Source organism: Struthio camelus, chromosome 26, assembly GCF_040807025.1.
Source record: "Struthio camelus isolate bStrCam1 chromosome 26, bStrCam1.hap1, whole genome shotgun sequence".
Taxonomy (NCBI): Eukaryota; Metazoa; Chordata; class Aves; order Struthioniformes; family Struthionidae; genus Struthio; species Struthio camelus.
This window is the reverse complement of record NC_090967.1, coordinates 3,921,169-3,949,111: the sequence shown is the minus strand read 5'-3', so window position 1 is coordinate 3,949,111 and position 27,943 is coordinate 3,921,169. Positions and strand designations below refer to the sequence as shown.

Below are 27,943 nucleotides of genomic sequence, written 5' to 3'. Positions count from 1 at the left end.
ATCCCTTCCTAAGGAGCGGTTGCGCCGGGACAGAGGAAAAGAGCAGCAGGCTGCAGCGCAGGGCTGCGCGGGAGCAACGGGATGGGGAAGGGGAAATAACTTAGGCCAGAACTGCTGCCCCACGTTTCGCACCCTGAAACTGAGGTGACCCGAGCGGTGTTCGTTTTCAGAAGCTTAATTCGTCGGCGTCACAGCTGTCGAGGATAGACGCTGCCAGAAAGGATGTCGCCGTTTGGCGACGGCGGGCGTTGCCTCTCCTCACGCCTTGCTTTCGGGGAAGAAACGCCCCGAGCCGCCGCGTCGCTCGCTCGGCGAGGCCTGCGGCCGGCCCCGGCCCCCCCAACGCGGGCCGTGAGGAACCAGGGGGGGAACCGGCCCTGGCCGGGGCCCCCGGAGGCATCGCTGAGGAGAAATGGCCTTTTTTTTTGGTTCTCCCAAAGTGTGTGTGTGTATGTGTGTGTGGGGGGGTGAATGGGAGGCAAAACGCGGGACCCGCCCCCCCCTCAGCGGCGAGGGGTGCCAAACGGAGGCGGCGAACGCCGTGCCCCCCCCTCCCCCAGCCTCAGCCCGGCGCCGCGGCAGCGCCCGGGCGATCCTCCCGCAGCCTCGTGTGAAAAGGCACGGTTTTAACCAAAAAAAAAAAAACAAACCCCCTCATCCAACCAACCCCCCTCAACCGCCTCTCCTCCCCCCGCCCCGAGCCCCGTCAGCGGCGGCGCGGCGCGGGCGGCGGCCGGCAGGCGGCGCTGCCGCGCGGCGGGGCTGAGGCGGCGCGGCGCGGGAGGCGGCGGCGGCCGGCAGGGGGCGCCGCGCCGGGGCCCCTTTGTTGCCTTTGGCGCCTTCCTCTATATAAGCGGCGCGGGCGGCGGCGGCGCGTTGCTGGCGCGGGCTCCGGCGGGACGCGGCGGCGGCGGTTTCGCAGAGCGGGCGGGAGGATGGAGATGAAGAAGCGGCTCACGCTGGAGCTGCGGAACAAGAAGCCGGGAGAGGTACTTTGGTGGGGGGGGGGATATGGAGGAGGTGGCTCGGCGGGCCGCGCTCGCCCGACACGTGTTGTGCACGGCGGGCGGGGGTTGGGGGGGGGCGCTGCCCCGTCCCGGCGGTGGGGGCGTCTGCGGGGCTTGTCCCGCTGCGCGGGGTGCGGCGCGCCGGAGGTGGGGGGGGGAGCGTGCCCCCCTCACCCGGGGGGGGGGAGCTGGGCGGGCGGGGGGAGGGTGCAGAGCAGGGTGGCAGCACGCGAAGCGGGGGGGGGGGTCGCCCCTCTCGGCCCCGCTGCGAGGGGAGGGGGGGGCTCCTGCCGCCGCCGGGAAGGGCCGCGGCTGCGGGGCGCCGCGCACGTGTGCGGCGGGGGCGGCTGTAACGGGAGCGGGGACCCTCACACGCGCGCTCATATACCCGCGCACAAGATGGTGCGCGGCGGGGCGGGAGGCGGCCGGGCTGAGATGGCTCCCGCCGCCGCGCACGGGGCCGCCTAACATGGCCGGAGCGGGGCCGGCTGCCGCCTCCGCCGCCGCACACGCGGCTCGGCCATGTTAGGAGGCGCCGGGGCCGCCTCGCCGGGCCTTGCCCGCCGCCCCGACCGCCATGCCGCGGCCTCTCGACGCCCGCCGTAATGGCCGCGGCGCCCGGCCCTGAGGGAGGGGGGGGGATGACGGCTCGTGTTCCCCGCGTGGCCGTGGGGGAGCGAGGGCTGCTCGGCCCCGGGCCTTCCCCAGCGGGCGGCGGGAGGCCGCGGCCCGGCAGCCGCTTTGCCGTGGAAATAACGACCGTTGGAGTCAGGTGGGGCCGCCCGCCCCTTTCTGAGGTTTCGCTCGTGGAGGCCTCGGCAGCCGTGTCTTCCAGCGTTGTCCGCTGGAGCCGAGGCAGGGCGAGCCCGGGAGGGATGGGGCGGAGGGCGCAGGAGGCTGTCACAGGCCTCGGGATCGCTGCTGGGCGACTCCATGGCAGGCCTCGCGCTCGGGGCCCGCGCGGCGGAGAAAGCGAGCGTGCTGGAGAGACTGGAAACGCTGACAAGTTGTCCCCGTACCTTCTGCTGGAAGGACTTCCCTAGAGCGGGAAGATGTCAAAATGCCGCTGGGTAGCGAGGTTGGCGTGACAGAGCGCGGCTTGTCGAGGAAGAGGCTCCTCGCGGGGCCAGGCCGAGCGGGCCTAAGGCAGAAGAGCTGCTGGGTTGCTGTGGCAGGGCCCAAAACGCTCGCGTAGTCCTGGTCGGAAGAGGTTAATCAGCGCGGCCAGCACGGAAATAAAAACACCTAAGGTGGTGGTGGTAAATCTATGACTGAGGTAGTGTTTGCTCAGGTTTCGTATGTGAGGCTCTAGGGATAATCGCTTCCTATGTGCGTCAGCCTGCTGCCGCCTTTAGTAGCAAGTTTGTGAGCGGCTTCTCGGTGTGTCAACAGGCATCTGCACCCGCTTCCCTTGTGTTCTTCCCCTTCTTAAAAATCTCCTTTTTTTGGTGAGAGGTGTTCCCAGCATGGCCTTGAGTTGTGTTGCAGCTGGGAAAGTTTGGGGGGGGGGGGGGCCTGGAGATAAGTTGCTGTAGGAGCAACTGGAGCTGCTGTTCAGCCTCCACCCTGAATCCCCAGGGGTCCTTTTCTGTAGTGCATATGAGCTGTTTCTCCCGCTGCAGGGTGGAGGAATATGAAAAGGGTGCTCTCTGCCAGCACCGAAGTCGGTGTTGACTTCCGGGGAGACTTGCTTGTGCGAGGGATTCACGATTCTTCCAGTGCATGTGACTTTTTTCTGTCTGGAGCTGGAGCATCTGAAATAGTGTTTCCAGTGTGTGAAGTCACGTTGTCAAGAGGAAGAGCAGCACAAACTGTTCTCTCCCTGCTGTTGGTGATTCATGGAGAAAGGGAGGGACGTTGCAAACTCTTCCACAAATGTAGTCAGAAGTACCGTTTGGGCTCGCTGGGAGACTTTTGCACCGGTAGTCCTGGTAGATAAGAAAGTGTGGCTGTTGGCACCGGAAGTGAAATTCTCATACTTAAGTTATCTCCATTTATTAGTGGGATTTCCTGTCTCACCTGAGGGTTTTCTGGTAAGGTTAAACCTCTGGTAGGGGAGGAAGTTTATTGCCAGGGTGTAAACATAAAGCTTCAGAGCTGAAGGAGAAGGCTGTGGCACAGCTGCCTGGTCTGAAAAGAAGGAATAAGGTGATATCTGAGCTGCCTTAAGTCACTCTTCTGTTGCTTAGTTTGCTTTGCTGTCCTTTTCCAGTGCCTGCTTTGCTGAACTTTTTTGCTTCCCAGTGCCTATGTGGGGCTAATACCTCTGTAGCCAGGCAGAGGAATGCTGCTGCTGCTTCTGGTGGGGCCAGTTAAACTGCGTTGCTGCTGAAGTGATTAGATCACACTGTACGCAGCAGGTCAGCCAAGGCTTGAGGCTTGGATTTTTGCACCCTTTAAAAGTATTTTTGTCCTTCAAGCCTGTATTCATGGGAGCTGGCTTGCTGCTGCTGCGTGCACCAGGCTTTGCTTCAGTAACAAGGCATCCCCTTATCTCGGGCCAGCCTTGCCAGTCCCATTGGCCTTTTTATAGTAGGATAGCTGGTGACTGGCATTCCTCAACTCTTGTGATGAACTTGCTGTGTGTCTATAGCATGCTGGCATGGTCAGCCTGAAATCAGACTGGGAGCATAAATAAAATGGACCCAAAATTAAGCCTTTTGGAGAAATGGAGGTTAAAGAAGATCCTCTGTGGGCGGCAAAGGAATTTGCAGACAAGAACTGTTTGGGGGATGTAAGTGTCCCCTTAGCCTGCCGAGAGCGAGTTTCCTCTTGTTTGACCCCAGGAATTGGAATGGCTGGTGTACTGCAGAACTGAGCAGACTTAGAGCATGTGTGCTCTGCACCCAAAGCTGGTATAAGCCGGTGTGGCTACTGAAAGAAGCAGCCCTAGCTGCTTGTTCCTGTTCCTGCAGTTGCCCTGCCAGCTCGAAGCATTTGTTCTGTGATCTAGGGCAAGGATCTGACCCAGGTTGAAGCTACTCTCTTCTTGGCTGGGTTAGTTTTTAACCTGATAGCTTTCATGATTGCCTCTGCGTGGCTGCGCCAATGAAGAGAACTTAAGTGCCAGCTTAGGTCAGCTTTAGGCATGGCAAACAATCTTAAATTAATTGGGTACTTCTGTCTTAGTTGAGTTCATTTTGCTTCTAACACTTAACAAAACTGTCAGTTGAGCTTGTTTGCTGCTTGACTATGAGCCCTGGCCAACAGTATCGCTTTGGGAATTTATATGCCAATTCATCCTGAGCTTGTCCGTGTTGTGAAGTTGGCATGGCAGCCCTGAAACTTAGTATGGTTATAGTAAGGCAAAGGGATCTTAAAAGGACTTTCTCATAGTTGGCTGATCTGAGCAAGAGAGGTAAAACTGGGCAGCTGCAGAGGAGGAATGTGGAGAGCATTGCCAGCTTTCTAGCCAAGACTAATTTTGCATCTTGCTGTGAAGGATGTGTGGGGCAAAAACATGTTTTGGAAATGGCCTGTGAGAACTGGAGCTTGAGTGTTCAGCTGTACTACTTTAGGGGGAGATGGGGTTGCCAGGTATGTTTATCCTTCAGATACTCAGTGGGGAGTGGTTCTGTGCTGGTGCTCGGGCCCAGTGCTGCAAGGGACTGTTTGTACTAAATTATCAGGTAGAGGTGACTGCTGTGTGCAGTTTGTGTTTGGTAAAATGTTACAAGTCTCATCAGTGGCCCTGCTCTCAGATCCTAGGATCGAGCTCCCCTGCTTAGAGACCTCTGTAGGCAGGTGAGGCCACGTTTTTTGTGTGGAGATTGTTACTGGGAATGGATGAGTCCTTTGAAGGCAGGTTTTCCAGCATCTAGGGAAGATTTATTATAGGTGAGAGACCTGAAGGGGATAAAACCAGACGACTTTGGCCTTTTCAGTAAAGCTTAATGTGGCTCTTTTGAAAGGTTTTGATGCCTTGCACATGAAACATTTTGATGCAACCTCATGGTTCAACCTGTTAATGCTTCTTAGTGGAGAAGACGGACCTTAGCTGCAGTCATGTGATGTGATGTTGTAGTGGTAACATACTGCATAGCCTGTACTGAACTGTGGTTAGGACTGCACCCTTTATGGAGTCTGACCCTGGGCCCTCACAAAGTATTTGGCTTTAAAATTTTTCATGTCCCTTAAGTAAAGGGACAAGGAGACCTTCATACATGCCTGCTGCTTTGAAGTGTTAGTCACTCAGCCTGATGTCAACTTGATAGGTTATGCAGCTTGACTTAAGATGACTCAGCTCAGTTTATGATGACAGCTTCTGAGTGTCTCTTGGTAGGTGAAGGAGCTGGTTCTTGATAACTGCCGTTCGGATGATGGGAAGATTGTTGGGCTCTCCTCGGATTTTGAGAACCTGGAGTTCCTCAGCATGATCAACATCAACTTGCTGTCTGTCTCCAATCTCCCCAAGCTTAACAAACTCCGTAAGGTGAGTTAGACCTGTGGTCTCATCTCCAGCTGTCCATGCCCTCAGACTTCTGCTGCCCTGTCCTTGGTGAGAGTTGGTTTCGTTCCTGGAGTAGCCAAAATAGGGTGACTTGGTTGTGCTCTTTCTGCAAGCTGACCTCTAACCTGAGCAAGTGAGAGAGATTGTTTTCTAGTATAACACAAATGTTTTTGAGCTCTTTGTAGTGTGCTTCTACTTTTTTCTAAATTTCTTTGTAGTGTGCTTCTGCTCTTCCTTTTGCAGTTGTGCTACTGTCAGAAGTTTCAGTAACAAAATAAGTATTTTGCCTTGTTAAGCTATGTAGTTACAGCTAAAAGGATAAGTACTTGCTGTGTCCTACAGTACAAAAGTGGTTGGGGCTCTGTTACCTTGGCAAAAGGGTCTTAAGTGAAAACTTGAGTTGCTACTCTAGGGCGTGGTCTAATTGACAGGGTCTGGGACTTGGATGTCTGTTATAGTCCAGTCCTCAGGGAATTTTATTGCCTATGTCATAAGCTGGCCACTTTGTGACCTTATTTCTTCCCGGCAGCTGGAGCTGAGTGATAACAGGATTTCTGGTGGCCTTGAAGTTCTAGCAGAGAGAACTCCTAACCTGACACACTTGAATCTAAGTGGCAACAAGATCAAAGACATCAATACCCTGGAGCCCTTGGTGAGTGAAAGGCTGTGCTGACTTCTAAGGGATGACATTTTTCCCTTTGGGGAGCATGTGTGTGCAGCAGAAGTCCAACATCTTGGTAACTGTTCCAACAGCACTTCGTGGTTCTGCTGGGAACAGATGAGTGGGTCCAATTTGAGGCTGGGCTAATAGTTAATGGCTCTTCTATCTGGAAAACCAGCAGCCAGTTGCTAAAAGAAGCATGACATTGGGCTGGATGAGTAAAACTGTGGATGCAGTGATCAGTGTCCATCTGAGAAAGGACCATTAATGGGTTGGATGCAGTTTGAGGTAGGTGGCACCTGGGGTGTCATGGAGATGAGTTGCTTGGATGCCAGTGAGGGTGTCCATCACGCTAGTCCAAAGGCCCTGCCTGCTGGGCTCTGACCCTCTCACCCTGGGTGATCACCCTTGTGATCCTGCCTCTGTAGCTGAAAAGTCTGATCTAGGGCATTTGCCTCATTAGTTATTGCCTTTGGGGCAGTCCTTCCATCCTCTTTGGAAAGAAAGCTTGAAACCTTGTTTTACTCTTCCTTTGTTTAACCCAGTACATGGTGTGGTAGCCAGACCGGGAGAGCTGCTGTGGCTGTGCTGAGAAGCACGTGATGTGCAATCTGTGTGCAATGTGGTCTGGTCTGCCTGTGTTCTCTCCCAGGTATTTTGTCTGACTTCTTAGGTAGGATGAATCTGGCTCAGGGATTCCCTTCTGCTGGGGGTGCTGTGCAGCTTGTACTTGTTGCCCACCCCCTCCAAAACGGAACAAGATTTGCAAATGGTTTCAGAGGGAGTTGGCCTCAAGGAAGGGAAACTGCAGGGCGGAGGAGCTGAAAAGGAATTTTTGCCAGGGACCTTTAGCATAAGTAATAGTGCGCCTCTGAGGAGCACATGGTGCAAATAATGCATGTGAAGGCACTTCTGTAGTAGATCTGGGTAGTAAACCAGTTGTTCAGAGGGTCTTCTAATGGCCGTTGGATCTTCAAATAGTGTCACCTTGTAAGTGGTTTAATAAATGGATTCTTGCAGAAAAAGTTGCCAAACCTGCATAGTCTGGACCTCTTCAACTGTGAGGTGACAATGCTGATCAACTACCGAGAGAGTGTATTCACCCTCCTGCCTCAGCTCACCTACCTAGATGGGTTTGATGCTGATGACCAGGAAGCCCCTGACTCGGACCCTGAAGCAGATGGGGATGGACTAGAAGATGAATATGAGAATGGGGAAGGTAAGGTTTTTGCTCTTGGTTTTGTTTTTGGGAAACCACCCCTTGCACCCTTCTGCAGGATTTTGCTGCTAAATAAGTGCTGATCATAACTTGCCACTGAGGTAGGGGTTGTCTGGATAAACCCCATTTCTTTCTCAGGCAGGCTGCATGAGAAATAAAGCTTGCTCTGAGCTGACTGGGCTTGTTGCTGGCATTCTTTGCGCATGCTTGTCCTGCCAGATTTCATGCCTATTGCTTGTGTGGCACTGGGGGTAGGAGGTGTGAGCATACTGTCTGAGAATAGCAAGCCTTTGGGAACTGTACCATGCATCTCCCCCTTTTGGTAGAAGGTGAGGAAGAAGATGATGAGGAGGAGGAAGATGATTTGGATGAAGAAGTCATTGATGATGAAGAGGATGAAGATGATGACCTGGAAGGTGAAGAGGAGGAGGATGGAGTAGATGATGAGGTGAGACTTTTCTGACATAAGCATAGTGCATTTGTCCCCTAGTCTTGCTGTGACCCCTCTGACCAGATGTCACAGATGCCTGTCTGGGCAGATCTGAGGGCTGCTGCAGTCGGCTCTGGCTTTTCTTGTACAGGTTCCTCTTGACTCGCTGTCCATGGATTTGCAAATTCAGTGTTTGTTCATTGCTTGGCCTGGTACTTCCTGTGGCCTCAAATGATAAAGCCCATAAAACTCCCTTTGTAGGGATGGGAGAAGCTTTGTGGGAAAACAATAGTGCCTTTTTTTCCTGCTCCCTTGCCTTGTAGGGAAGGGTGGGAGGGAGGTGAAAGAAAAGGATGCTGCAGAATTACACCTCACTCATGGGGTTGTGGTCCTTGTAACAAAAGTGTACTGTTTTGACTTAAGGAGGAAGACGAGGAAGAAGACGGTGAGGAGGATGAAGAAGATGAAGTTGATGATGGTAAGTTGAATTATAAGTAGCTGCAGAGCTGCATTAACAGTCTTGCACACTTGCTGTGATCTTAGGATTTCTCCAGCTTTGGTGCTGTACTCTTGCGCTTTTCCCTGATGAAAAGTGCAATGTTCTTACCTGTGGGCGTTGCTGAAACTGCTTATGCCTAACGGACTGTGTTAAGGGCGGTTAAAACCAAGCGATCATACGGTGGTGATGGGGGAAACAACTTTTAGTGTCTGTTAATGCTAACCAAGCTGAGCAAATCTGACAAATATTAAATAGGTAAATTGCCTGGCAGACCAGTTTGAAGTAGCTTGAGCTGATATTTCTTGCAGGAGCTAGACTTCTGTCACAGAAACTCTTGTTAGCAGTCTTTCTGAGGAAATGCTCTTAGAGCGATAGCTTCCTCTGGAGTTTCAGCTGTAGGGAGGGGAGGCCTGATGTTCTTGACTTGAGTCTGGGTGCTCCGGTTAGAGCAGACTATAGGCATGTGAATGTTAACAGAATACAGTGGCTGGCATGACTTTAAATGGTCTTGTATGAGCTTGGTCAAAACGGAGTGAATTGTACAGATGCTGCGGTCTTGGGGGTGCTCAGTAAAAACATGTTTTCAAGTGCCTGCTGACGTGTGGGATGCATGGAGGGCATAGAAAATGGTTAGTGTCTTCTGCTAGTCCGGGCTTTTCTGGGGTGCCATGAGAAACAGCCTGGTGGATCTCCATTCCACAGTGGTGTGAGTCTAGTCTGTGCTTGTCCCCGAGCAAGCTGTGGCTGCCATAGCTTGAAGCCACAGTTCAAATGCTGTTTGTTCTGCAAGACTGAACAGAGCTTCACGCTTCACCTCTTTTTGCAGACCTTCCGCGAGGAGAAAAGAGAAAACGAAATCTAGAGGATGAAGGAGAGGAAGATCCAGAAGACGAAGAGGATGATGAGGATGACTGATCCCAGCGAGCCAATCAGTTTTACAGACTATGACTGTGCTTGTCTGAACCTCCCCGTTGTGTCTATGTGAGACTGTAAATCCCCGTCTCCCAGTCCTCCCCCCTTTGTATGGCTGCAGCGTCCACAATATATTTTTTTAAGATGTAGAATACTGTAGGCATTCAGGGGAATCTTCCATACAAGGCTCACTTTCTCACAAGTATCTCATGACCAAAGGCTTTCTCCGTTCTGTGGTTTGTGCAGCAGTTTGCAAAAAAAAAACAAAACAAAAAACAAAAAAAATTCTCCTAGGGTATCTTTCGTGTCTGAAATCAGCCTTGCCACACACTGGACCCAGAGCTCCAGCTCGCCACCCTGCTTGACAACTAAGAAGGCGTGTTTGCTATCTGCATGCCCTCAGACCAGCTTTCTGAAGACGCTTGAGCCATCTTGAGCAGTGGGTGCAAATCTGGTTCATCTAAATGGACTCAAAGTAGATGATCACTGAGGTCTCTCTGATCAGAAATAATGGTGATGTGATCTCTGGAGATGCTTGAAGATACTTTAGTGCTGGGGATGTGGGGTGCCTGGGTCTATGGGGGGTGGGTGGCTGCTTGCAAGACCTGGTACCTCTGATGATGCACCTTGCAGTAACCCTGTACTTGCATTCCTATTTTTTATAAACTGGAATATTTTTTCCTGTTGGCCACTGAATAACTTTCTCTTGGATGTCCAAGTAAGTCTGCTTTGTGGCTGTGAGTGTCTTGCTGTGATGAGGTTTCTCCTCACCCCATAGCAGCCTGTCTTGAGGAAGAGATAGGAAATAGCAGGTTAAGGGATACTGCACTTCTGTCAAACTCCATTTCACACTGTACAGAACCCATTCAACCAGTATCACTGTGATGCACCTAACTCGGCATTCCCCGGGAGACCGTGTTAGCCTATATATTCTCAGGGTCCTTCTGCTAGCCAGTAACAGCTCTGGACAGTTGCCTCAGCGCTAGCCTGGTGTATGCATCCTCCTCCCTTTTCCTTTTCAGCATGAAGAGAAGTGCATTGATCAGAAATCCAGCTCTTTTCCCATTCATAGTATGTATGCACTACAGGAATGCAGACAGTGCTGTGGAGCATGTGTCCCTCTGGTCTGTGGTTTCCAGAACAGGGAGTGGGGAGAATCCTGCCAGGTTGTAGCTCTCCACCATAGGGTTTCTGACCTCTAGCTCTTCCTTCCTCTGCCTTGAGGTGTTTGGACGGCACATGTGTTAGCTTCTGGAGAGAACTCTGGCCCTGTGGCATCCAGGGATAGTAACTGTTCAGTGTTGGGTGCCTGGAGACCCATGCTCAGGCAGGAATAACTCCTGTTCCACCTGGGTGTGTAGAGATGCAGTGTTGAGGCTCTCCACTGGTGCAGATGCACTGGCACTTTGTGGAGTTCCCGGTTGCTCTGGGCAATCTTTCAGCGCCCAGCACTCGAAGGTGAGCTTCACAGCAGTTCCTTCAGTGTTGTGTGTTGCAGCACATCTAAGTTTCTGTTGCTTTGTTCTGTTCTTGCTGTTGTCTCTTGCATTGTACAGTAGCTATAACCATTCAGAGAAGAACTACTCCTGTAAAATGCAAACTGAGTAACTTATAAAATGTTAAAGGAATTTTAAAAAAAGAGATTTCAGAGCAGCAGTTACTTCTAATTTTTTCCCTGCATTTTTAGCAGATTGTATGGATTTTATATTAGCCTAGTAACTGTCAGGTTTTGATTGGTCAGACTAGTCCCAGAAATAAGGATCTCCAGCCCTTTTGTATCTTTTGTTACAAAATTTGGATAAAACTTTTAATAAAGACTTCAGTTTTTAAAAATCCATTGCAATGAATGCTGTCTTCACTGCCTCTGCTCTAGGAACATCAGAGCTGCAACCAACCTGCAGAACTACTGGGTTGAAGTTTTGGGGCAGTTTTTCTTGAGCAGCTGGAATCTCTTCTGGGAGTAGTGACTGTCCTGTTCATCCCAGGCATGGTGTTTTTTTTTTGTTTTGAGCCCCAGCTGAGCAGATTCCTGGTAAGTGCAGCTTGTCTGTTTTTAAATCCCTGCTGCAGTCTGGTGGGAAGGGAGGCCTCTAAGCTGCGGTTGCTGTGGGGATGCACGTGCGGAAGCTCTGCAGGACTGACTTGATCATGGCAGGGCTGTTTATCTGGGCAGAGGGAAGGAGGATGGGGATGGAGCTGGGGCCTCTGGTGTGGGAAGGCTCAGCAGAGAGGAGTGATAAAGACCATCCTGAGGCAGTGCAAAGAGGAGTCCCTGCAAAGAATGTGTCTGCAGGACCCATGTGAGGATGGTGCAGCCCTCTGCTATTCTGTGCTACTGTCTCTGCTTTTGAAAACTGCCTCAGCTGAGCAGCTGGGCTCACTGGTAGCTGCAGTGGCTCTTTCTGGTGAGCCAGGAGCTTGGTCAGTGCATGCATCTGCCTTTCTAATCTATAGAAAGTCTCAACTAAACACAAATTACTTAAAATAGACCACTTTTGTTCTGCTAGAAGCTCATCTCTGCTGAGGGCAGGGCTTACGCACTTAGGGGTGGCACAGGGTCAGGAAGAGGTTAGTGAACAATGGATGTGCTGGATCTGAGGGTGGGCACCCAAACTCCTGCGCCCTGGAGAAGGGAACCGGGTATTGGGGTTTGAACAGAAGCTGGGGAGGAACCCAGCAGTGGGCTGGGCTGGAGGGTTCAACGCTGCTGCCTGTGCCTGCTGGGGCTGGGAAGGCTGAGCTGCCAAGCTGTGCCCGATCCCACAGATCCAGGTTAGTTCCCCCCATCTCTTGGGGGAGGCTGGAGACATCCCTCACCTTGCTGAGGCTGCCTTATCCTGGTCTGGCTCTGCAATGAGTTGCTGCTCTGCCAGGTCTCTGCAGCCGTGGGCTTTAGCTTGGGCTTTTTGATGTAGTGTCCTTCTATCTTGCCTGCTCAAAGAGGGGCCCGGTGTGTTGTACTGGGGCCAGCCTGAGGCCCTAACTGGATGAGAGGTGGGGAGGCATGGCAGCGATGCGGCCGAGCGTGCTGGCTCCCAGCCCTGCTTCGTGCTGCTGGCTCGAGGGGCTCGTGTGCTTTTCCAGAGCTGGTCTCGTAGCCCTGTTGGCAGCAGCTGCCTTCATCTGCCACCTACTCAACCCTTCTCCTCCACCCCTCCTGTGAGGGGCCTGCACCTTTCGAATAGAGACATGCTGCTTATCTCCCCACCCCAGGCTTGTATCTGCCTGCTGCCAGCCCGCCCGCTGCTTCGGGCTGCTCGCACCCTTTCCCCCTGCTTGCAGATGCGCCGGAGCTGGGTCTGGCCAGCTGGCTTTGGGCTTTCCCTGCTTTCCTCTCCTTTCTAGCCATCCTCAGCCCAGGCTGCTCCCTGCGTTGGAGCTGAAGGGTGCCTGTGCGGGTGCTCGCCGGCTGACTCACCCAGGGTGTAGTCTCCAAAGGCGAGTTTGGGGAAGGCGGTGCGGCAGGGCTGCCTGCACGCATGGGTGTAGCTGGCTGGGGGCAGGGGGGAGAATTAACTCATGGTGCTCTGAGCTGCTGCTGCTCTGTGCATGGAGTTTGCAGAGGGATGGGGGGGGGCAGCTGTGTCCCAGCTGTGCTGCCTTCTACCCCTTCATAAACCAGGAAACGTGGGGCAAGCCCAAGGAAACTCAGGTACTAGTTTATGCCCCTCTGGTGCAAGTATTGGGGGGGGGGGGGGGTCCTGTGTGCATTGCCTGCTTGGGCAGGGAGTCAGCCCTGCACATGGGAAGGTGGCAGGGAGAAGCTGGGCTCCCAGGGGTGTTTGGGGGTGAAGGCACGTGTCTGAAAGGAGCAGCTTGGTCCCCAGCTGTGCTTTTGGGCTGGCAGGGCTGATGGCCCCAGGGCTGATGGCCCCAGGGCTGTGCACGCTGCAGTGGGAGCCCCGGCTGTCCGGCGCTGCGCTGGTGCAGCAGCAGCGAGCAGTCTTTAGCCACTGCTTGCAGCAAAACCAGCTGCTCAGAGAAGTGCCTTGGATCTGGTGAGTGAAGGAGGGAGCTGGAGGGGGGTCCTGGAGCTGTTGGCTGCTTGCTCCTGTCACTGCCTGGTGCTTAGTCCCTCCTGGCTGCAGGTGAGAAGGGCGAGCTGGGCTGGTGGCATCCACCACTGCCTGTGAAAACCGGCACAGGAGCCGGAGCGCCCTTGCTGACTGCAGCAGGAGGCTGATGAGCGTGCAAAGCCCGTGCCCGAGCTGCAGCCACCTGCTGAAGCACAGCACGGGGCTGCAGGTCCCCCCCCCCCCCGCCTTGCTTCCTGCAGGGCTGCTTTTCTCCTTTCCTCCCCAGCAGCCGGGTGCCCTTGGAGCAAGGCAGCGCGAGGCAGGTCACAGTTTTGGTCTCCAGCTAGCTGAGATGGAGCCGAGCCTGGTTTTTGCCTGTTGGTATGGACTCACTGGGGGTGCTGGGGGCAGGGTGCTGCGGGAAGGACTCAGCCCCTTCCTGAGCTGTGAGTGTTATTTGCAATAAAGGAGCAAACACAGGGCAGCATCTCACTGTCAGGTAAGGGGAAGGCAAGTCTTAAAACTTAAAAACCCTCAAGTCCTGGCACTGGGTTTTGCTGCTGCTGTACGGCACGGGCCGCGCAGGCTGCAGAGCGCAGGCTGCAGCGCGGAGCCCTAACCCGGATCCACACGCACCCAGGCTGCGGCGAGCATGCGCCGGCGGCCTCCCTTCCTCTGGAGCCGGGCCAGCGGGGCCGGCACAGCGATGGGGCCGCGCGGCTGCGGCGCGTCCCTGCTCCAGTCACGGCGGAGCGAGGCGAGCGGCCCGAATCCCCTTCGCCGGCAGCCCCTGCGGACGCCGCCGCTCCGGACCGGCGGCCACGGACAGACGCGCTCCTGTACAATTCCCATTTATTACGTAGCGACCTCGTTTCCCGAGAAGTCCGCTAACTCCTGAGCAACCTACCCGGCTCTACCGCGAACCCTTGGATGTGAAGCAATAAAACCTTTAGGGGATGAGGAGGGAGCACACGAGTTTCCAGCGCTTAGAGTTTCCAAAAAAAAACAAGGGGGGGGGGCGGAAAATGCAAGAAAACAAAAAGTCACCCCCGGGCTGATGCCCTGCAGCGACCGGCTTGGTCTCACGCCCCTGCTGGGTGCCCGCGGGGTGGTGGGGGACGTTCCCGGGACCCGGGCAGGGGTCCTGGCCCCAGCGCTGGGTCGGGCTGTGCCTCCCTGCCTGCCCAGCCAGGGAGGAGGGGGAAGGAGAAGGGGAAGGAGAAAAATAACGAAGAAGAAGAGGAGCATCAGCCCAGCAGGAGCCTGGGGGCATCAGAGCTGCGAGTACAGGGAGTTCTCCATCTCCGGCGGCAGCTTCGAGTGGAAGGAGCCGAGACCCACGCCGAAATCTGCAGGGAGAGGGAACAGAGCCGTCAGGGTTTGGGTGGGGGGGGTGGGGGGGAGCAATCGCATGTGCTGTGAGCTGAGTTTCTCCAGGCCCCCCCCCCCCACCCCCCCAAAAACCCCAGCTGGTGCTGCAGGGCTGCTTTGCACCCCCCCCCCCCCAAAAAAAAAAAAAAACCTTACACGGGGCAATTCGAGCCCCTTTCGCGCGCGCGCAGCTGGGCTCCGACCCGGCAGCGGCGACCTACCCATCTCTCCCTCGAGGCGGCCGGGCGGCGGCGGGTTCTTGCGGTGGTCCTCGATGTGCAGCGTCATGTCGTCGCGCGAGGCGGTGGAGTAGGGGCACTGCATGCAGGTGTAGCGGCCTCGCGTGTGCTCCCACACGATGCGGCTGTTGGACGAGTGCCCTGCAAGGACGGGCGAGGAAGGGAAGCACGGCGTTCGCACGCCGGGAAGGCCGCCGCTGGCGGGAGGCGGAGGATGCCGGGTGGACCGCGGCGTCGTAGCCCCCCCCCCGCCCCTGGATGCCTGGGCCCCAAGCGCTGCCTGCATCTGCCTCGTTCGCTGGGCAGGGACGTGCGGCCGTGTCGTGCCCGGCTCGGTGGCGGCTCCGATCGGCTGGTGCCGCGAGGGCAGGAGCCGGTAGCTCTCCCCACAGGCGGGGAAATCCCCCTCCCCAGCAGGGGTGAGGGGGAAACCCGAATTTGGGAGCGGGCAGCAAGTCTCAGGTAGATGGTCCCGGCCCCAAACTTCGTCTGGCACCTCTCTGCAGTGCCCACCGGGGGGGGGGGGGGGGGGGGGGGCGAAGGGAGGCCGTTTGCACCCCAACGACACGGCCAACCCCCTCCTGGCACCGCCGTGGCTGAACGTGAGCTCGAGCCGAAGCCGCCGCCGCATCCTGCGCCCTCCTCGAGCGCCGGGAAGCCACCTCTTGAGGTTGGGGGGGGGGGGCCACAGGGCAGGTTAGCGCCCACCCGCCCGGCGCTGCCGCTTCCTCTGCTCCAGGCTCGGTGGTCCCCGGGGGCGGGCAGCCAGCAGCTCCCCGGCAGAGGCAGCCCACCCGCCTTCTGCGGCGGCACCCGGCAGGGTCTCTCCCGGCCCCTGCTGCCCCTCCCGGCCACCCACCTTCCCCCCCCCTCCACCCCAACCGCTGACCAGAAAGCAGCCCCCAACCAGTAGGTGCCAAACTAACCTGGAGTCACTCCTGAGCCAAAGCATGGGAGGAGTGGGCTGACACTCACACCTGCGGAGGGAATCGAGGGGCGAGACAAGCATTAGGCCTTCCCCTCCCTCGGGGCGGCGGAGGTGGGGGGGGGGGGAAACGGGGCGGACAGGGGGACGGGGACGTGCAAGCGCCCCTCGGCACGGCCCCCGCCCCAGCACGCCGGGGAGGAGCAGGGCAATTTGGAGGCTTTGTGGCCAAATCGAGCATCTGGGGAAGGGGAGAGGTGGGCGGAAAGGTGGGATGGGGTGGTGGTGCTTGGAGATGGCCATGGGTGGTGGTGGTGGGGGGGCTGTGGCGGCCAACGGGGCGAGGAGGAAGGAGGGTCCTCGGCTGGCAGGGTCTCCGGCGGGTCCTCATCCGGGAGCTGCTGGTCAAGGCGGGAAGCAGAAGAAGCTTTGCCCTATTGGCCCCATTTTCTCACCTTGGCTTTTCTTCCACACGGCGTTGGAGACGGGGAGGCCTTGGCTAGGCAGGTACGGCCTGAGGCGATGCTGGACCGAGGTCTGAGGTAAGCTGTAGGGCGAGGGGTGCATATACGACAGGAAAGGCCCCGGCCCCGACGAATGGGGAGGCCCCGAGAACCGAGTCAAGGACGACGGCCCGAAAAGGTTGGGCTCCAGCAGCGGGAAGGGGTGGGAGGCCGGCGAGACGAGCGGCACAGCCTCCAGGGAGCCGTGCAGGTCGGGCAGGCTGGCGGGGAGGGCGGCCGGGGCCGCGGCGGTGACCGTGTCCATGCTAGGGAGGATGGCTTCTTTCTCCATGTGCCGGATGACGCTCTGGAGCTTGGGCAGCCCTTCCAGCGGCTTGGCCAGGGGCTCCTTCTCCAGGGCAGAGGTAGCAGGTAGGACAGGCTTGTCGACTTTCGGGGCCGGCCCGGAGCTGCTGGAGCTGTCGGAGCAGACGTGCAGGTGCTTGAAGAGGGAGCGGTGCGTCCGGAAGCGCAGCAGGCAGTTCTCGCACCTGGAGAGCCGGAGAGGTAGCGTGAGCGCCGGGGGCTCCCCTCCACCCGCCCGCCGCCCTGTGCCACTGGCACCATGGGAAGCCTTTCTCCCCGCTATCTGAGGACATGGGTGCAACCTTGGGCTCGCCTTTGAGCAAGGCCTGCAATGGCAAAGAGCAGGGTTGGCTGGCCAGAGCCGCTGGGATCCCACGTGCCTGGGGATGTCTGGATGCTGCCAATTGCCTCCCCATAAGGACGGGGCGGCCGTGCCGAGAGACCATGCTCTCGGCAGCCCAGCCTTGGGGAGCTCCCTGTTCTCCAAAGCTCGTGCCGCAACGGGATGGCAGGGCTGCACGGGATGGGACATGCACCCAACTCGGGAGACAGAGCGGGACTCACTTGAAGTAGCGGTTTGGCTTGTAGTGCACCTTCATGTGGGTCATGAGGTCCTGCATGCTTGGGAACTTCTCAGAGCAGCCCAGAGTGGGGCAGTGGAAGGTTTTGCCTGTAAGAAGAGGGGTGGAGAGTCAGCAATGCCCTGGCTGCATAACCAGCACCCCGAGAGCCCTCCTGGATAGGTTTGGGGGCTAATCACAGAATCACAGAATGGTTGAAGTTGGAAGGGACCTCTGGAGATCATCTAGTCCAACCCCCCTGCTCAAGCAGGGTCATCTACAGCACATTGCCCAGGATCACGTCCAGGCGCATTTTGAATATCTCCAGCGAAGGAGACTCCACAGCCTCTCTGGGCAACCTGTGCCCGTCCTCTGTCACCCTCACAGCCAAGAAGTTTTTCCTCATGTTCAGATGGACCTTCCTGTGTTCCAGTTTATGGCTGTTGCCTCTTGTCCTGTTGCTGGGCACCACGGAGAAGAGCCTGGCCCCATCCTCTCGACACCCTCCCTTCAGATACTTGTAGACATTGATGAGATCGCCTCTCAGTCTTCTCTTCTCCAGGCTCAACAGGCCCAGCTCTCGCAGCCTTTCCTCATAGGAGAGATGCTCCAGTCCCCTCATCATCTTTGTAGCCCTCCGCTGGACTCTCCAGCAGTGCCATGTCTCTCTTGTGCTGGAGAGCCCAGAATTGCACACAGTACTCCAGATGCGGCCTCACCAGGGCTGAGGAGAGGGGCAGGATCACCTCCCTCCACCTGCTGGCAACACTCTGCCTAATGCACCCCAGGAGACCATTGGCCTTCTTGGCCACAAGCCCACATTGCTGCCTCATGCTTCACTTGTTGTCCACCAGCACTCCCAGCTCCTTCTCTGCAGAGCTGCTTTCCAGCAGGTCAACCCCCAGCCTGTACTGGTGCCTGGGGTTATTCCTCCCTAGGTGCAGGACCCTGCAGTTGCCATCACCCTGGTACCAGCCATGAGCTAGCAAGGGTTTCTGTCCCCTTCTGATGCTCTCCCAGCTTCTTGCTGTGTGCCCATACAGCATCTCCCAGAGGTATGGGCATCTTTGGAAGAGAGAGGGAGCACAGTCTAACCAGCAAGCCAAGTTTCAAGCCCCACTTCACCTCCCATCCATCCATCCATCCATCCGACCAAAAAAAGGCACCCTGGAGCAGCACGGGCCTTCTTACATGGTCTGTCCCATGACACCCTCCCGGGGAGGGAGTGTGCAAGCCCAGCCTTACCTTCGAGGGACTGCGTGGGTCTGTAGTGGACTTTCAAGTGATCCATCAGCTCCTGCATGCTGTGGAAGGCCAGCTTGCAGCCATAGCTTGAGCACTGGTAGTGCTTCCCTGGAAGGAGACACAGCCGTTGGTCCTGGGACAGGCCCACGCACCCACTGCTCGCCCAGCTCTCAGCCTCTCATCCTGCCCAGCACACGCAGGCCAAGGTGAGCCTCCCCAAACCCCCTCAGCTGCACCAGCAACCAGCCAGCAGCTCCAGCTGGGGGCTATGAGCCACCCTGCCACGCAGAGGGCCCTCCTAGACCTGGACAGGACAGGCTACCTCATCCTAGCAAGGACAAAACCCACCCCAGAGCCACCGCCTTCTCCCATGGCATTTGCAGTGCGCCATCCCTGCTCTGGGGAGGCCCCGCAGAGCCCCATGCTGAGCTCACCGGGGACAGGTCGGCGTTTCAGCAGCCGCAGATCCTGCGCTTGCCCTCCTCCGCCTCCGCTCCCCACCACCGGCATCTGGCTGCCGGACAGAGCTGGGTCGCTGCAACCTGGCGGAGAGAGTCCTTCCAGGTTAAAATCTGCTGGAGATGTAGCTAAGCACTCATTTGTGCATCACCCAGCTTGGAGGTGAAGGCAGCAGCACAAGGATGTCACATCAGAGAGTCACTGCTAAGCTTAAGTGCACCCGCAAACACAGAAATCCAGGAATGCTCAAAAAAGGCATTAGCTGTGCCCTCTCCTCCCACCTGCCCTGGATTCCTTGCTCCTGGGTGGGCAGTTTAGCAAGCCCAGAACCCAGCTGCTGCCAACCATTAACCTGAAGAAGCTGCAGAGATGGTACCAGGAATGCAGCAGGCAAGTCACCAGGCCGGAAATAAAGATGCCTGCAGCTCACACTGCCCTGGCCTGCTCTGCTGCTCCTGTGCCACAGTTTCCCCTCCTGTTGCGTCCTGCGTTCTGTTTAAACTCCAGGTGCTCGTAGCACCAGGAGATGACACACAGGACAGATTTATGTATGCTGCCCAGGCCTGGGGATTGGCACAGCCCTCAACGACACCAGCCGCAGGTTCAGATGAGCCAGGGTTGGACCTTTTCTGCCGGTCCCCTCCAGAACCTGGACGCTGGCTGGCGAGCCCAGAAGCAGGAGGCTCCCCCGGGGTCTGAACTTCGAGCAGGACACAGCTTGGCACCATAACTACACGCTTAAATGCCAATTTCTCTTTCAAGTTGAGCCGAGGTTTCTGTTTTGCAAAGATTGGCCCAATTCACTGTTCTGGCCTCATTCCTACCTGTTACAAACCAAGACCTTAAATGGCCCTGGCAGTTCTGGGATCTAGTGGGTCTGGGTTGGATGGAGCCAGCCAGGCAGGATCATTTGAGGGTGGTTAGAAGCGTGAGGGTCTTTGCTCTAGGAAAAGCTGTTGGTCTGGTGGCAAAGCTTGCTGACATCTTGCAGACACTGGACGATGCCCAGTGCACACGTGCACATGGACACACACACACGTGCACGCACTTGGGGTGCTTCTAGCTAGATCCAGTCCACCCAAACCCAAGCAGGGGCACTAGGTGAGAAGCATGAGTCCATGAAGCCCATCTGAAGGCACACTTGAGCAGAAACAGCCTGTCCAACATCCCTGCCGGTCACAGCCCCGCACAAGGTTTGGCGGAAGGGTCTTCACAGCAACATGAGAAAAGGTTTCTCCCCCGCCTTGTGCTGCCCCCCATATTGCAAGGGACTCACCTGCCCCCTCTCCAGTGTATTTACTGCCCAAGAAGGTGGGCAAAGCCTCATCTTTCTCTGTCTTCATGGCCTCGCTCTTGATGGGCTCGGGCGAGGGGTACAGCTCAGGGAAAGCCAGGGTGGTGGCAGAGCGGGCCAGCACGCCAGACACCACCGACTGGGTCTTCTCCTGGTGGCGCTAAATCAAACACAAGGGTGAGAGGTTAGTCTGGCACAGAGCAATGCCAACAGCATCCTCCTCCTCCTGCTTGCGGAGCAGCGATGGTGGGACCGAGCCGCAGCCTGGAGAGGGCTGCGGCTATCATGGGAGGTCCCGGTTGGTGTTTCTAAAGCCTCTAAAGCCAGAGACTTTGCTGTCCCTTCCTGCCTCTCTTGCTCCACAGGCAGTTTCAGATCATCCATCAATCCCCTACAAAGCCCAACGAAGGTCACTGGCGTCAGCGGTACCAAAGCAATATTAGAGGAGCCTTTCTAACCTCTCTTGCTGCCAGCCAGGCCTGAGGCTTTGCTGGGCACAGTCCCACCTCCCGCAGGCCATCAGCCGGTCTAACGCAGTTTCTAAGGGTTCATTGTACTGCAAGGAGGACAACAGGCTGCAAAGCGCAGGCGGGGTGATGCCAAGTCCCGTCCCCGTGCCAAGAGGATGCTCTAGGAACAGCAGGTCCCGCTGCATGACTGTGAAGATCAGCAGCAGGGACCGCCCCCCTGAGAATGGGTGTTTTGGGACCTTTCCTCAGCCTGACAATCCTGGTCCCTGGCAAATGCCTTGGCCTCGCTCAGCCTGTGTGGGTAAGGGGGGCACATACGGTTCACGATCCCACCAGCAAGCTGTAACATTCAGAAAACCCAGCAATGCATTTAAACACCTGGCAGACTCCGGAGGCTCACTGTGCGGCAAGCGGACTCCTGCCTCGAGAGCTTCGAAAGACAGCCTCGATGCAATGCTTTTAAAGAAAGAATCTCCCAGTTTATCGAAAAAAAATCTACTTAAAAAATTCGCCTCTTGTGCAGCAGGCCAGAGCATCCCGCTCCTGACCATCACGTCCAGAGGCCATCGGAGACAATTTGGCACCAGGTCCCGGGAACAGGCAGTGACATCTAGGGCTGATCTGGAATCAGTTTTCCCAGCCAGGGAAACACAGACTCGGAGGAGGAAGGAGGACTAGAAATTTGACATTTTGCTACACTTTCAAGGCCTCGTGCTATCAGAAAAAACCCCAGGAGCGTCAAAGCTTTGTTCTTTCAGTTCCTGCCACTGCAACGTCTAGGTGCCATATGGATGCAGCATAAGGGGCTAAGCAAGAAGAGGCAGCCCTGCCTCGATCCTTTTAATGCTCCTTCTCCCCAAAAAGGAGATTCCCGAGACCTTTTCTTCCAACAAAACTGCATTTCCCCCTCCTGATGCAAAAGAAGAAGAAAAAAAGCTCTATCAAAATCCCTGCAAACTTTCTGCGCCAACCTCGTCTCCCACAGCCGCGCCGCTTTGCAAGGACTGAGCGAACCAAACCCCTTCGGCCAGGGCTGAATTCACAGACGCCTCCCAAAAAGGACCCCAGGGACCCCCCCGGCCGGCATGCAGGTCCCCCTCCGGCTTGCAAGGCCATTGCCACCGCGCTGCTCGCATCCTGCCAGCGCCGGGAGGGACGACGCCGAGTTAAAAAACAACCAACCAACCAACCCCAAGCCTGAACGCAAAAACAAAACAAAGCCGCAGGCCTGGCGCACCGAGCTGGGGGCGGGCGGCGGGAATAATCCCGTGCAGATTTCCCCCCCCTCCCCAATTCCCCCCCCCGCTTTTAATTTATCACCCGCTCGGTTGCAATGCGGGAGCAGCACGGCTGGTTGCCACAGTAACAGCCCTCGAGTTCGCTTTCTCTAAGCGATAAAAAATAAAATAAAATAATAATAATAAAAAAAAATCACGCCGCGCGCGTGCTGCAGGGGCGTCCAGGTGTCAGCGAGCCGGGCTCGGCCGCGAGCGGCCCCCGACCTGCTGGGGAGGGCCGGGCACGCCTGCGCGAACGCCTGCGCCCAGCTCGCTGGCGACACAAAATGTCCCGGTTTAAGCCCGGACTGAGCGGTGCTGGCTCGCTCCGGCGCTTGCAACGAACAGGGAGCCCCGAAAACAATCATTTCTTGGGGCTGATGGGGAAAGGGGGGGGGGGTACCCAGAAGGGTTTGCAGCTCCCAGTTGAGCAGAGCAGCTACGGTTAATAACCAACACGGCTCATCTCCCCCATCCAAACTGGCGGGTTTGGATGCATCAGCAAGCGCCGAACATATTTGCAAATCCACCCTGGGAGGATAAACGGGAGAAATACGGCTATTTGGGAATCCATACCGTGATCTACGGCCGGAGGTCGGGGAGAGCTCCCGAAATGCAGCCCGCGCCGCGCACGAGATAAGAGACAAAGGCTCCGAGCAGGGGGCTCATGTGATCGCTCGCCGCAGAGCACGAGCGGCGCCGGGAGCCGGGAAAGAAAGGCTGCGACAGCAGAAGGGCTCCCGCGGCGCCCGCCGTCCTGCTCGCGGCCAAAGCGCCCCGACCTCCTGCCCGCGGGGCTAAAACGCGGCGTGGGAAATTAAAATAGCGCCTTCGGACGCCGCTCGGCCCGCGAGCTGGCTAAACCGGGCCTTAAGCTGCTCAGTGCCCATTGCGGGGGGGGGGGGGGGGGGAATATTATCTTTCCTTTCCAGGCAGAGCCCTCGGGAGCCACCGCGGGAGGAAGGACCAGGCGGCATCGTCCTCGCCGAACCCGGGACAAAGCTGCGTCCCGCCGCGAGCGGGCAGCCCCCGGCTTCGGCCCCGGGGAAAGTTTGCACCGGGGGGGGGGGGTTCAGAGCTCAGCGCCCCACGGCAACCGAGCGGCTCCCTCGCACGCGCGCGGGAAGATGGAGGGGCCGGGGATGCTCCGACGGGATAAGCAAGCAGGCGCCTGCGTCCCGGCCGAGCGGCGACGGGTCACAGCGCTGCCAGGCCCCTACGCTCCTGCTTGGCCCCCGGCTCGCGGAGAGCGGGGGCTTTGCCCCTCCCCACCCCCCCAAGCTACCTGCCCCTGTGGCTGGCAGCCCCCCATGGATAACACATCCCACCCCCTGCCACAGCTCCTGTGGCTAGTAGCCCTCTGGGGTGATCCACCCATGGCTGGTAGCCCCTCTGGCTGGTAGCCCCCCATGGGTAATATACCCATGGCCAATAGCCCCTCTGGCTGGTAGCCCCCCATGGGTAATATACCCATGGCCAATAGCCCCTCTGGCTGGTAGCCCCCCATGGGTAATACACCCATGGCCAATAGCCCCTCTGGCTGGTAGCCCCCCATGGGTAATACACCCATGGTCAATAGCCCCCATGCCTGGTAGCCCCCATGGGTAATACACCCATGGCCAATAGCCCCCATGCCTGGTAGCCCTCCAGGCGTAATACACCCATGGCCAATAACCCCCATGCCTGGTAGCCCCCATGGGTAATACACCCATGGCCAATAGCCCCCATGCCTGGTAGCCCCGACGGGTAATACACCCATGGCCAATAACCCCCATGCCTGGTAGCCCCCATGGGTAATACACCCATGGTCAATAGCCCCCATGCCTGGTAGCCCCCATGGGTAATACACCCATGGCCAATAGCCCCCATGCCTGGAAGCCCCCCAGGCGTAATACACCCATGGCCAATAGCCCCCATGCCTGGTAGCCCCCATGGGTAATACACCCATGGCCAATAGCCCCCATGCCTGGAAGCCCTCCAGGCGTAATACACCCATGGCCAATAGCCCCCATGCCTGGTAGCCCTCCAGGCGTAATACACCCATGGCCAATAACCCCCATGCCTGGTAGCCCCCATGGGTAATACACCCATGGTCAATAGCCCCCATGCCTGGTAGCCCCCATGGGTAATACACCCATGGCCAATAGCCCCCATGCCTGGAAGCCCTCCAGGCATAATACACCCATGGCCAACAGCCCCCATGCCTGGAAGCCCCCCAGGCGTAATACACCCATGGCCAACAGCCCCCATGCCTGGTAGCCCCGACGGGTAATACACCCATGGCCAATAGCCCCCATGCCTGGTAGCCCCCCACGGGTTATACACCCATGGCCAGTAGCCCCCCCATAGATAGTAACCCCCAGCCAGTAGCCCCTAGTGAATATCATCACCCGTACCCGATGATACCCCCCAAAACTAGCAGCTCCCCATGGCCAGTAGCCCCTGGAGCTGGTAGCCCCCTAAAGGTAATACACCCCCGGCTAGTAGCCCCTGTGGCTAGAAGCCCCCTAGAAGTAGCAGCCCCCGCAGCTAACAGCCCCCCCCCCCCCCCCCCGGGGAGGGCGGCTTCGCCCGGAGGCTCCCGCAGCCCAGGGCTCCCCCGCCGCCCCCTTCCTCCCGGCGGAGCTGCGGGCCCCCCGGGCCGAGCCCCCCCCGGGCCGGCTCCCACGTACCGGGCGGCGGCGGCGGCGGCGGCGGCGGGGCTGCGGCGGGGCCGGCGCCGCCCGCAGCGGGCATCAGCGGCGGCGGGGCCGGGGGGCCATTTTCTGCACGCAGCTGTCGCGAGAGCGGGGAGGAGGAGGAGGAGGAGGAGGAGGAGGAGGAGGAGGGAGGGGAGGAAGCAGGAGGGAGGGGAGCGGAGGGGCGGGGGGCGGGGGGGGGACAACCAAGGCCCGGCCCCGCTCTGGTGCCTCCCCCCCCGCCCCGTCCCCAGGCTCTGCTTCCCCGGGTGTTTTCACACGCATATGCACACGCACGCACATGCACACGCACACGCACACGCACCCCCATGCACACGCACACACGCACACACATGCACACGCACACGCACCCCCATGCACACGCACACACGCACCCCCCATGCACATGCACACACGCACCCCCATGCACACGCACACGCTCGCAGCCTCTGCGTGGGGGCTGCACGCACCCTGCGGAGCGGGTGTGCGGCTGCAGCATCCCAGGGCTCTTGGAGCACCCTGATTCCCCTCGGAGCAGCCCGATCCCTTCAAAACACCCTCAGCCCCTTGGAGCACCCGGAGCCCCTTGGAGCATTCCAGGGCTCTCAGAGCACCCTGAGCCCCTTGGAGCACCCTGAGTCCCTAGGAGCAACCTAGGGCCCTCGGAGCACCCTGCTCCTCTTGGAGCACCCCCGAGCCTCTTGGAGCACCCTGATCCTCTTGGAGCACCCCAAGCCCCTTGGAGCACCCTGACCCTCTTGGAGCACCCCGAGCCTCTTGGAGCACCCCAAGCTCCTTGGAGCACCCTGACCCTCTTGGAGCATGCTGGGACCCACAGAGGCCCTTGGAGTATGACAAGACCCTAAGAGCCTGAACCCCTTGGAGCATCCCAAGCCCCTCAGAGTATCAGAGGCCCCTAAGAGCATTCCAAACCCCTTGGAGCACCCTTGAGCCCTTTAGAGCACCCCAGGGTGCTCAGAGCACCCTGATACCCTAAAAGCACCCCAAGCCCCTCAGATCATCCTGAGCACCTCAGACCAGCCTGAGCATCTAGGAGCACCTTGAGCATCTAGTAGCACCCTGAGCCCCTTAGGGCATTCCAGGGCTCTTGGAGCACCCCAAGTCCTTAAAAGCACCCCAAACCCCTCAGAGCACCCTGAACCCTTTGGAGTATCCCAGGCCCTCAGAGCCCCTGTGAGCATCAGAGCCGCTGTGAGCAGCTGAAGGCCTTGGAGGAGCCCAAGGTCCTCAGAGCATCCCAGGGCTCTCAGAGCATCCTGAGCCCCTCGCAGTACCCGGGACCCTTGGGGTGCCCGGGACGGGCCCTGCTCCCGGCGCTGGCAGGGCCCTCCACACCTACCGCAGGGCCTACGCCGCTGACACTGGTGGGAGTGTGCCACATGCCTGGCACTGGCTGCCAGCGGTCAGATGTGGCCTGACGCAGGCCCAGGGTGCTGGGCACCTTCTGTGGCCTAAAAAAGGGGGCTGGAAGGTGCAAGGGAGGGAGGTTCCTAAAACTCCAGAGTATCCAAAGCTGTTTTTTCTCATTAAAGAAGAGCTGAGGCTCTGCCTGCCCTGCAGACAGTTGGGCGTTTACAGGATGCTCAGTTTGCAGCATGAGGGACGGACAGACGGACTTCATTTCCCGGCAGCCTTTTGCCTTCTGCCGCTCCCAGCCTGGAGGAAATAGGCTCCCCTAATCCCCCCTGCCCCATCGGTGTCCCATCCCCTCCCCCCCCCCCATCTCTGGCACCCAAGGAAGGGTTTTGCTTGCCAGGGGCAGGGGGTGAGCCCCAGGCAGGGGCATGGGGATGTGGGGAGGGAGGAAGAGGAAGAGGGCTGGGGTGGGGAGAGGAAGGGCGCCAGCCGAGCAGTGTGGAGTGCGGGCTGCCGTCACTTCCGCTCCGGCGCCCTGCAACGCAGGAGCATGCCTGGCTGATAAAGAAAGGGATTAAAAAGGCATTGGGGGGGGGGGGGGCGGGAGGACGCACAGAGCCCTGCAGCAAAAGCATCCCCTGGGGCATCCCTCTGCCCCCAGCCCACCGGGGGCTGTGTGTGCCTGTGGGGGGGGCCGGGACCAAGGCCATTCCCAGCAACACGGGGTGTCCACGAGGAAGGGAAGGGCAGACGGGGACAAATCCTGCTGCAAAGGCACTGTTAGACCCTGGCCCTGATGCTAAACCTCCCCAAATGCACCCCCCCCTGCCACCGGATGGGCTCAGCCCCCTCCCAACATCTCTCTCCCCTGAGGGCTGCTGTGATTGCAGCATGGTCGCAGGGGTTAGCGGGCTGGGGAGCTGGGGACTCGGGGCTCCCCGTTTCTAACCCCAGAGGCAGGATTACCAAAAAAACCACATCCCTTGCAGCTGGCACGGGGACAGGCAATCCTCCTCAGTCTGTCCTAGGACATCGCTCCTCACTGGGCCTCAGTTTCCCCATTCAACAGAGAGGACGGCGGACCCAGAAAGAGGTACGAGGTGGTGCCGTAGCTGCACACTGTCAGCAATGGGGTAAAACCCCGAGAATGCTGCAAGCACCAGAAATGCCTAGCCTGGAGGGGAAAACCAGCCCAGGGATCACCCAAAGCTCAGCCCCGATGCAGCCATCCTGTTACCCAGCTGGAGGACAACGGTCCCCCCCCTACAGCTGAAGGACTTGAGCGCAGTTGTTCTCTCCAAGAGGGAAAAGGTCTGGCCTCAAAGCAACCCCCGTGGCACCCTAAAAGAGCTGATTCCCGAGCAGATCTGCCCTGCACCGAGTGCGGGTCTCTGAGTCCTCAGACGAAGCTGCTTTCTGCCACCCGTGGCACAGCCCCCCCCCCGGTGTTCCTGCGGGAGGAGCCCCCACTGCCCTGCTTTCTGGGGGAAGTCCCAGCTCTTTATTAATCATGACAAATTGCTACATCTGCCGAGCCATCGAGTTCTGGCCCATTCGGGCCAAACAAGGCAGCCCAGTCTGACCTGCCTGAGTGCAGCCCTCAGGCATCTCCCATGAAAAGGCTCTTTGGGCTTTGGCTAAACAGTCCTTGCAGCTCTTTTCCCAGGAAATTGGGGCACAGCAGCAATGCCCAGGTCCCATTGTGCCCCCTTTCCTAGCGCTTTCCTCCCCTGCTGCTCTAGCAGGAGCGATTTCCGAGATCCCAGCAGCTCCCAGCCATGCTGTGCAGTCCAGCATCGCGCTGGGTTGTACAGGCATCTGAGCCAGGTTTATGGGGGAAGCTTGTTTCCATGCCCAGCATCTTCTGGCAGGATTTGAAGCGGAGGGAACGGGGCTGCCTCCTGCATGCGTTTGCGCTTGTCACCATGGAGGGGCCCATGGGTGAAATACTTACTCTTGGCTCTATTTTTGCATCAGACTGAGATTTGCTGTGCTTGCAAGATGTGAACGCCCCAGCATCAAAGTCAGAGGATCAAAGCCACCAC

The 27,943-nt window shown here is 58.0% G+C and overlaps 2 protein-coding genes across 5 annotated transcripts; one reads left to right on the top strand and one right to left on the bottom strand.

Annotated features, from left to right (window-relative positions):
- Positions 1–778: 778 nt before the first annotated feature.
- On the top strand, positions 779–11,013 carry LOC104139145 (acidic leucine-rich nuclear phosphoprotein 32 family member B). 2 transcript variants are annotated; one of them, XM_068920301.1, is made up of 7 exons: positions 779–989; positions 5,290–5,439; positions 5,987–6,109; positions 7,139–7,337; positions 7,664–7,785; positions 8,191–8,245; positions 9,093–11,013. In XM_068920301.1, the coding sequence occupies exons 1-7, from the start codon at positions 936–938 to the stop codon at positions 9,179–9,181; spliced, it is 792 nt and encodes a 263-aa protein (XP_068776402.1). In that variant the 5' UTR covers positions 779–935; the 3' UTR covers positions 9,182–11,013. The 2 variants fall into 2 exon arrangements, with proteins under 2 accessions (XP_068776402.1, XP_068776403.1); XM_068920302.1 differs by having other exon boundaries at positions 795–989; positions 7,667–7,785.
- A 3,018-nt stretch (positions 11,014–14,031) lies between these two features.
- ZNF414 (zinc finger protein 414) lies at positions 14,032–24,631 on the bottom strand. 3 transcript variants are annotated; one of them, XM_068920051.1, is made up of 9 exons: positions 24,516–24,631; positions 20,079–20,256; positions 18,778–18,885; positions 18,344–18,451; positions 17,103–17,208; positions 16,185–16,723; positions 15,731–15,781; positions 14,787–14,945; positions 14,032–14,543 (listed from the first exon to the last, which is right to left on the bottom strand). In XM_068920051.1, the coding sequence occupies exons 2-9, from the start codon at positions 20,143–20,145 to the stop codon at positions 14,467–14,469; spliced, it is 1,215 nt and encodes a 404-aa protein (XP_068776152.1). In that variant the 5' UTR covers positions 20,146–20,256; positions 24,516–24,631; the 3' UTR covers positions 14,032–14,466. The 3 variants fall into 3 exon arrangements, with proteins under 3 accessions (XP_068776152.1, XP_068776153.1, XP_068776154.1); XM_068920052.1 differs by lacking the exon at positions 24,516–24,631 and adding an exon at positions 22,420–22,633; XM_068920053.1 differs by lacking the exon at positions 15,731–15,781.
- Between the last annotated feature and the right edge of the window lie 3,312 nt (positions 24,632–27,943).